The sequence below is a fragment of the Sinocyclocheilus grahami genome, unplaced genomic scaffold, assembly GCF_001515645.1.
Source record: "Sinocyclocheilus grahami isolate Dianchi unplaced genomic scaffold, SAMN03320097.WGS_v1.1 scaffold25.1, whole genome shotgun sequence".
Classification (NCBI taxonomy): domain Eukaryota; kingdom Metazoa; phylum Chordata; class Actinopteri; order Cypriniformes; family Cyprinidae; genus Sinocyclocheilus; species Sinocyclocheilus grahami.
In genome coordinates, this window is record NW_015505204.1 from 348690 (window position 1) to 358580 (window position 9891).

General features: G+C 38.2%; 1 protein-coding gene and 1 pseudogene across 3 annotated transcripts in view; one reads left to right on the plus strand and one right to left on the minus strand.

The window, feature by feature from the left end:
• Positions 1-4225, plus strand: part of LOC107563521 (lengsin-like) — a 10537-nt gene extending 6312 nt beyond the window's left edge. For 2 of the 3 annotated variants that reach the window (XM_016248436.1, XM_016248427.1), the window contains exons 2-4: positions 1682-2297; positions 2393-2559; positions 2901-4225. In XM_016248436.1, coding sequence (XP_016103922.1) covers positions 1700-2297; positions 2393-2559; positions 2901-4088 — 1953 coding nt within the window. In that variant the 5' untranslated portion in view covers positions 1682-1699 and the 3' untranslated portion in view covers positions 4089-4225. Of the gene's footprint in view, positions 1-1324; positions 1499-1681; positions 2298-2392; positions 2560-2900 lie in introns of those variants that run through there. The other variant, XM_016248421.1, reaches the window with a different exon arrangement.
• Positions 4226-5268: 1043 nt separating this feature from the next.
• LOC107564846 (myomesin-2-like) overlaps positions 5269-9891 on the minus strand; it is a 29810-nt pseudogene continuing 25187 nt past the window's right edge.

The window sequence follows — 9891 nt, forward strand, 5'->3', positions numbered from 1 at the left end:
ACACACTACACACTACACACTACACCCTACACCCTACACCCTACACACTACAGCACGCACACTACACCCTACACCCTACACCCTACACACTACAGCACGCACACTACACACTACACACTACACCCTACACCCTGCACCCTACACCCTACACACTACACACTACACACTACACCCTACACCCTACACACTACACCCTACACACTGCACCCTACACCCTACACACTACACACTACAGCACGCACACTACAGCACAGACTGCCTGCCTTACCCTCTCTCCAGCGACACAAATCACACAGACTTTTTATTAATAACAGCACTTTTATTATTATTAACAATAGTATTTTATTTACAATTTTATTAAATAAAACGAAATCAACAAATCAAGTTTATCATGAATTTTATGACATTCTATTCTAAACACATCCTATAATTTTAACAACAATAATAAATATAATTACTTATAAAATGAAACTTCTATTTAAAGTGTATTAAATCATTACAAAATACAGTGTATTATGTATTTAATTATTAATGAGAACATTCATATTCTAAACATAACAATTTGATGAAAAAGAATTGACAATAAAGCAGACTTGACTTGACTTGATACTTAAAGATGTATTAAATAAAACATTACAAAATAAACTTGAATTTAATTACATTCCAAATCTAAACATCCTACTATGTTAATATAATAATACTTTTATTAAAAAGTTAATTAAATAAAACATTACAAAATAAAGTTGATCGTGTTTTTAATTATATTCATATTCGAAACATCCTGTAATTGTCATATATTTAATTTAGTACATATATTTATGTAGCCGACGCTTTTATCCAGAGTCGCTAAAATGAGGAAAAAGCACAATCAATTAATCATGAAGGAGCTAGTAAAATTAGCAGTGCCTCGATGATTTAATTTAAACACATAAAAGATTTAATATAAACAAATAAATATCCAGGGGCAATGTGTTTGGGATATTTAACTACAGCTAAGGTGCTCTCAAAATATGATTAGGGCCTAATGTTATACATAACATGTACATAACAAATATATATGTGTGTATATATATATAAACATTTGTGTAGTCATCTTTGAAATGTCTTTTATTTATTTAATTTGCTTGGCAACAACAGTGTTTATACAAAGGCATGTCACTATGTGTTCATTTATGTTTCAATTATAAGCAATGGCTTTGGTTTTCTGTTAAATAACCTTTTAGTCAAACAACTGCATCTTTCTAGAGATTTGATGAATAATGTGTTGTGGGCTGTTGAAAACAGCTGATGTGCAGAAGCTCACAATAGGAGAGTGGGACTGAACAGACTGGATGGTTCATACATTTGGTTGGGGTGAAAGGGAGCAGATTGGTTTGTTTCAGACTCTGTTAGTCAGTTGTGTGAGCTACTTTGATTTGGGCAGATGGTTATGAGTTTCCAAACAGTCTCATAAAAAACCCTGAGCATTATGCAGGACTCAGAGGAATCCAGAGATATGGTAAATCTAAAAATTGAAATTATTATTATTATTAAATTTATTTTTTTTTGACAAATGGTCAAATGCAATCTGTACAGTTAAAGTTATTTTGTGTATTGTCTTTTGGATGTTTTTGGTACTCCATGATTTTATGTTATTGTGAGTTATATTCATTCTTAAAGCCATCAATTTCAAATTCTTCAGGAAAAAATTACAGACCAAATGGATGGAGGAAATATGAGTGCAGGAAAGAAGGGTGTGGATCCAAGAGAGAAGCGTCTTTCCTCCTCTGACTGGGACAGAAAAGGGACGTCTGTACCCTTAGTGCCATCAAATGTACCAATTCCAGGCCCCACAAACGACCCCATCATTATTTCCATCGGCCCTCCCCATCGTTCTCCCTCTATTTCCAGTGAGTCCCAGGGCCAGGGTCTCTCGAGAGAAGACAACTACAACAGGCATGGATGGAGAAGGGAGAACATGTCATCTGGTGAGGGTGGCGTCCCCAAACAAACAATGGATGAACTGAAAAGTGTGTTGCGTGAGAACTCCCTACTCAGTGCAAAAGGGCAAGATGAAAGAAGGAGCTACCCTCCAGGTCAAAGAGTGGACTGTAAGCCAGACCAGATGCCACCTAAGAGTTTCAGCACCTTCAAGCCCCTTTCAGAAGCTAGGAGAGCATCCAGACTAAGAGAAGGAAGTTCTAGCAGGGATTCAGGCGGGTCTTCGATGACCGATGGACCTCCCGGCAGGTCCTCTGGTATGAGTTCACCCCCTGCTGAGACATCCCACTGGGATGAAGCTGGCACATCACACTCAGGTCAGAAAGATGATTTATGGTTGACTCAATTTAACACATTTACTTTAGCTTGCTCATCGTTCATCTATCTGTCTGTTATTTTATATTCCTAACAGACAAGGAAAGCTCACAGGCACTCTCGTTTGCATCTCAAAGCTTCATTTCTGATGTTGAGCGCATAAAACAGCAAATTGCCCGGGAAAACATTAGTTTTGTTCGCTTTGAGGCCACTGATCTTCATGGCGTGTCCCGATCCAAGACAGTTCCAGCTCGATTTTTTTATGTAAATCTTTTTAAATGCCTCTTATAGATTCTGTACTGTAGTCAATACAATGGTACAATTTTAAGCTGCTGTATGCAATGTTTTTGCAGTAAAACAAAAAGATAAAGACATATTTTATACTGAGATGTCTTTGAAGAGTGTGGAGAGAGGGGGTTTGTGGTTGACGCCATGGTTGAGGGTTGGTTTAAGTTAACAAGACAGCTAACATTGCTTACAGCAGCTTTAATGTTAGTAATACGTTTGACTGTTTAGTGTCCCTTGTAGTAATTGTAGTAGTTTTGAAAATACTGGTAAAATACTGAAAAAGTACTCAACAACATTATTCATTATTGACACCACAGGAAAAAGCGGTATATGGCATTCCTATGCCGAGAAGCTACCTGGAGTTAACCCTAAGCCCCAAAGTCAACGAAGTTGATCATCCGAGTGCAGCCAACTTCAGCAGTGATGTCCTGCTGGTTGCAGATCTCTCCACGTTCCAGATCCTTCCCTGGGCGGACCAGACCGCGCGTCTTATCTGTGACCCCTGCACGATCACAGGAGTGCCATTGCGAACATCCCCCCGCCTCATAGCCAAGCAGATGCTGGGCCAACTCCAGAGCATGGGATTCTCTCTCCACTCGTCCTTCACGTATGAGTGCTGCATCTTCGGAGCCCCTGAACGAGTGGGACCTAAAGCCGTGTTCTTCCCTGCCACCACACTGTTGAGCAACTACGATCAACCCTTCCTGCAGCAGCTAGTCAGAGGGATGTACTACATGGGAGTTGACGTCGAAAGCTTCTCCTCTGCAAATGGACCAGGACAGATGGAGATTTGCTTCAAACCGCGGTTTGGAATCGATGCCGCAGACAGCGCCTTCACCTTCCGCACAGGAATCAAAGAGATGGCCAGGAAGTTTGACTACATCGCCACCTTTTTCACAGATGGCAACATCCACAATTCCGGGTTACTCTCCCATAGCCTTTGGGATGCCAGTGGTAGAAGAAGCCTTTTCCACTCGGGCAATGGGGAACTTTCGGAAATCGGCAGAAAGTGGCTCTCAGGTCTTCTCCAGCACTCAGCCGCTCTGAGCTGCCTCTTGGCTCCAGGGATCAGCTGTCGAAACCAGCTTTCCAAAGGCAAGAAAAATTCCAAGAACCATCTTTACGCCACATGCGGCTGCAACGACAATAGCTGTGCCTTCAACGTGAAGGTTCATGGTGGACGGGAGACTCACATTGATAACAAGCTGGGTTCAGCAATGGCCAACCCTTACATCGTGTTGGCGGCCACGATAGCAGCAGGACTGGACGGTATTAGACGTAATCTGAATGCCGAACAGGTTCTAAGCAAAGCTCCAGCTCAGCAGAAACAGTTCCCGATCCCTGTTAAACTGGATGATGCTTTAGTAGCTCTAGCAGAGGACAGTGTGATTCGTGGTGCACTGGGAGAGCCTTTCGTGCAGTATTTTATTGCCATGAAGCATGTAGAGATTGAGACCCAAGAGCAGGATGCCGACAGGAACAAGGGACTTGAGTATTTTATTTAACTTCTGAATTTGCTGAATAATTTTGTGTATTTGAACCCAAGAAAATATATTTCATGACCCTTTGATTTGGTATTAAAGACAAATAATACCTTCCTTGCAAACCAGATTTCAAAATAAAATCATACAACTGACTGATATCTGCTGCAGACTGTCTGACTGATTTCATTTACAGCATTAATGGGTCTAAATAGTGTAAACTTTAAAGTCAACTTAAGACATCTAAAGACAACTTTAGAAGTAATAGGGATTTGTTTTTATGAATAGATAATCTACTTGAAGTTAAAACTTTCCAAATTTGTTGAGCTGGGACCTGGAATATCAAGATGAGACAACTGTTGACTCATGAAGTTGCATACATCATACTATATGTTCCCTAAGCTTGTGATCGAATAACATTAGAGCTGAATCAAAATTATTCATAAGAATCTGATCTAGCAGGCCAATCCTAAAGGCCATGTCCTGCAGAGTTCCAACTTCCCCAAACACAATGCCTGGACATTTCTAGAAATTTGAAAGACCTGGATTAGCTGGTTCATGCTTGTTTAGTTAAACTCTGCAGGATAGTGACTCTCCAGGAGCAGGATTGGACATCCTTGGAATCCATGAATAAAAGTAGATATTTTGTAAAATGCAGGGATGTCTAATCCTGCTTTTGGAGGGCCACCTTCCTGCAGAGTTTAACTCCAAACTTGACTAGACTAGACTAGACCTGACTAGAAGTTTCCAGCAATCCTTAAGACCCTGATTAGAGTGGTTTAGACCCTGGTTTGTGTGTGTTAAATTAGGGCTGTAGCTAAACTCTGCAGGATATTGACACACCAGGAACAGGATTGGACACCGCTTGAATATTGTGTTTAGTTTGGTTAGCGCAGGGGTTTTCAAACCCGTCCTGCATTGCACATTTTGTATGTCTCCCTTATCAAACACACCTAATTCAGGTCTTGCAATCTCTAGTAATGCGCAGATTAGCTGATTCAGGTATTTTTGATGAGGGAGACATCCAAAATGTGCAGTACTGGGGGTCTTGGGTTAGCGCAAACTGCTAAATTTGACCTTTATAGTAATCCTGAAGTTAACCAACTACGCTAATTTAAAGATTGCCCGTATTATGTAAAAACAGAATCAATTTACCTTTTGGGACATAAACAAACAGTCAAAATTCAACTCAGACTACCAAAGATCCACTCCAGAGAGGATATGGTTGATTTTTATTGGCACCAACAAGCATTTGGGAGGGGTACAGAACAAAAACAGATAAGACCGTGGTGGCCTTTGTGATGATTTCTGACAGGCCCAACAGCACTTCAGCAACTTTCTTATCATTTGGCTGCGAAAGCAATACATACAACACAATTTTCCTATATATTTTTTTTCTTCTATTTTTCAGATGAAAACTGGTACACTGGAGTCTGAAGCTGATCTTAAGGGACTCTTCCCTGAGATATTTTTCTGTACGTATATTTAACCTCGCAGTTGTACCAGTGACAGATCCTGATTTGTAGACTACTGCAGCAAAAACTAAACCAGATCATCTTCAGTTGATTTGAATTGAAAGACTATACATCAACTCTGTCAATACTTCACAAATCTTCCGATTCTATAGTTTACTAGTTACTTCTTAGTAGGGGTAGGGGATCTCATTGATCTTGGCGGGGTGGGGGATCTCATGGATCTGGGTGGGGTGGGGGATTTAGGAGCTGGAGTTGGAGTGGGAGATTTCACAGAGGGAGGTGGAGTGGGGGTTGGGGACTTAACGGAGGGTGTAGGAGTTGGAGGAGTCGGGGTCTTCACTGACTGTGGAGCGGGTGTAGCTGGCTTAGGGGTAACGGTGGGCTTGGACATCTGTCCCAGTTTGGGCTCAGGGATGTCTCCGCCTTGTTTGTAGACACTGACTGTGATCTCCACGAATTCACCTCCGTACTTGTTCCGTACATTGATGCTGTATTTTCCAGAATCTTCAACGTACACATTATTGATAGTGAGGCTGGCGAACTTGCCGCCCTCGAAGGTGATCTTGTAGCGGTCGTCAGACACAACTTCCTGCTCATTCTTAAACCAGGTGACCTCTGGGCTGGGGTCACCCCTCACTGTGCAAGTTAGACTCAGGCTCTGCAGAGGTGAAAGGTCACAAAGTATGTGCAGATAAAACTATGAATCAGTCATCAGTAAAATATATGAACACTTTATGACAACACAGTTCACTTGTTAGAAATGTATTAATAGGAAATACCAAGTGTAGTTCTAGTGAACATGGGAAAAGTAAAAGATATACTACCTTCTTCTCCATAATGGTGACAACATCTGGCAGGCCACCTACCACTCTACCACGGTCTACAGAGAGCAAATAGTTCATATAACACATCTGGACACTATTTCCAACTTAAGCAAAAAATCTAAAGAATTCATAGGTTTCTGTAAAAAAATTAATAAAGTTGATTTTATAATAAATAAGTTACTTCCATTTGTATGAAAATTTGGGTCATGATTCTGGCATCTGAACACATTCCTAAACTGTTTTAATGAGATTATTTTCATTGTACAAAACTTTACACTTCAAGTATGCATGAATGCCGGATTAGAGCCCTATTAATGTTGCATTTGAGCAGTTCTCAGAAATACTCACTCTTCTCAGCAAAGGCAGCAGCTCTGATGAAAGAAAGAGAGAAAATATCAGTGTGTGTGGCTCTATTTGTAAGGTGATTCTTAAGAAAAAATAAGAGTTTTACGATGATTCTTAAGAAAAAAATAAGAGTAAAATACGAATAAACTAAAGCAATGGAGATTCTCTTACTTCAGTCTTTGGAATTCTGCATAGGCATCAGTGTATGCTGTTAGAATGGAGGAACACGTTACAAGAAGTAAGTAACACATTATAACAGAGTACCTGACAAATAAGTGTTCCCATGACAAAGAAAAATTGCATTTTAGCCTATTTAATGTAGATTTTGTATGCAAAATTCTGAGCCTATAGCATTCAGCAGTCCAGCTTCCACTTGCCTTGTCCAGAAAGGTCAAAGGTGCGAGAGTGTGATTTCTTCCCATCATGAATCTCAATGGTATAATGACCCTTTTCCTTATCTGTGGGCTCACAGATCTGCATCCAGGCCATCTCAGATGTGCCTCCGATTCTCATCTTCTCTGAGGAGGAGATTTTACTGTCTCTAAAGCCAAAACAACCAAAAATAAATCACTAACATTAGCTATAACCCACCAAACACAACACACATTTCTGTCAAATTCTGTTTTGATCTCAAGCTTATATTGTCATATAACACATCATATAATTTCATTAGCATTTGATTTGTATATTTTGAGTCTGAACATAATTGTCTCTCTTCATGTGGATGTACCTATGAAACCAGCTAGTTTTCATCTCCTCTGTGTAGTACTTCATGTAGCATTGCAGTCTGATACCCTCTGGTGTGCACTGAAGAACCAAGTCAGAGGCAGAGGAACCTGTAAAAAAACACAAAACATTCAAACTGTAATAGTATACTATTCTTAATTGGATCTGAAAAATGAATCTAATCATTTCAGCCAGTTCAAAAAATCAGAAGAGAGTAACCAACATACCAGCAATACTGGCGATTGCGTTGATGATATCCTCAAACACTAACAAAAAGAGAATAAAAAATGAATAATCATGACAAATGGTGTTTACATCTAATTTATAAATAGACAGTGTATTTATAGTGTGTCTATAAATGCACTACTGTTTAAAAGTTTGGGCACTCTTATACTCACCAAGGTGGCATTTATTTAACCAAAAGTGCAGTAAAAACAGTAATATTGTGAAATATTATTACAATTTAAAATAATGGTTTTCTATTGGAATGCATTTTAAAATGTAATTTATTATATTTAGACATTTAGCAGACGCTTTTATCCAAAGCGACTTACAAATGAGGACAATGGAAACAATCAAAATCAACAAAAGAGCAAGTCTCAGTTAGCTTAATGCAGTACACGTAGCAACGTTTTTTATATAATAAATAAAAAGAAAGCAGATAGAATAGAAAAAGAATAGCGCAAGCTAGTGTTAGAGGCCTTTTTTTGCTTTTGTTAATTGTATAATAAATAAAAAGAAAACAAATAGATAGAATACAAAAAGATTAGAGAAGCAAGTGTTAGTTTTTGTTGTTTTTATTAAAGAAAACAAGCAGTTAGTAAATAAATAGAGTGCAAGTCTAAAAGGGGCAAGTTTCTTTTTTATAAAGAATAGAATTAGGATAGAGAGGGCTAGTCAAATTTTTTAAAGAAAACAAGAATTTATTTTCATTCAATTTATTTTTTATTTTATTTTACATTTTTTAAATGTATTTAAAATGTAAAAATGTTTTTAAATTATTATTGATTTTTAAATGTTTTTGAAAGAAGACTCTTCTGCTTACTTAGGCTGCATTTATTTGATTAAAATACAGTAAAAATTGTAACATTGTGAAATACTATTACAATTTATATTAACTGTTTTCTATGTGAATATATGTTAAAATGTTCAGTAAATTATTGCTGTGATGTAAAGCTGAATTTTCAGCATCATTACTCCAGTCTTCAGTGTCACATGATCCTTCAGAAATCAGTCTAATATGCTGACTTGCTGCTCAAGAAACATTTCTTATTATTATCAATGTTGAAAACAATGTGCAAACCATGATACATTGTTTTCAGGATTCTTTGATGAATAAAAAAAGAAAACGTCAAAAGAACAGCCTTTATTTAAAATAGAAATCTTTTGTAAGATTATAGAGATCTTTACTGTCACTTTTGATCAATTTAATGCATTGCTTGCTGAATAAAATAATTGATTTCTTAAAAAAAAAAAATTATAATATAATATCATTACTAAGTTCATGTTGAAATGTACATCTGCCACCAGTCAAATGTAGGTATTTTTAAGCAGTGGCAGATTATTTTGCTCATCTTTCCTTAAATTTAGTTGCTTAAACACAAGGAAATTATATTTTTAATTTATGAGCAGTCTGAATTAAATGTGATTATATATATAAAAAAACTGTTTTAAAAATATAGCTGCAACAAGCACAACAGAGGGAAAATGAAGAGCTGTCTTTAATTACTCAGTAAAGACCAGGGTTCTCCAACCCTGCTCCTGGAGAGCTACCATCCTGCAGACCTAAGTTCCAACCCTGCTTCAACACACCTGCATGTAATTAAGTAGCCCTGAACACCTTGATTAGCTGGTTCAGGTGTATGTGATTAGGGTTGAAGCTGAACTCTGCAGCACGGCAGTTCTCCAGCAGCAGGGCTGGTGACCCCTGTTAAAGACATTTGTTGATATAGCATTTTACGACAAAACTCAAAATGGCCGTCATCCAAAAAGGCAGACATAGGAAAATTAGGAATCATTCCGACTCGGTATGCCGTTCTGAATCTAACGAGGCCAATCTTATGATTTTGGCCAAACTGGCCAAAAGTTCACAGAAGTTATAAGCAGAATTGTAAATGTTTTATATATTTTGACCAGTAAGTGCTGATGTGGTGAAACTCCTCATGTGCCATCAGGTCATGCTTTGTATAACAGGTACCAAGTTTGGTAAGAATCTGCTAAAGCGTTGCGAAGAGATAGCCTCATGCTCAAAAATGGACACGAGGCTATCTCTTCGCAACTTTCCCGCAATATGAATTGCGGGAAAGTTATCAAATTTGGCACACCGATAGAGGACAGTCTCTATTAACCATAGCAAATATTGAGACTGTCCTCTATCGGTGTGCCAAATTTGATAACTTTCCCGCAATTCATATTGCGGGAAAGTTGCGAAGAGATAGCCTCGTGTCCATTTTTTGG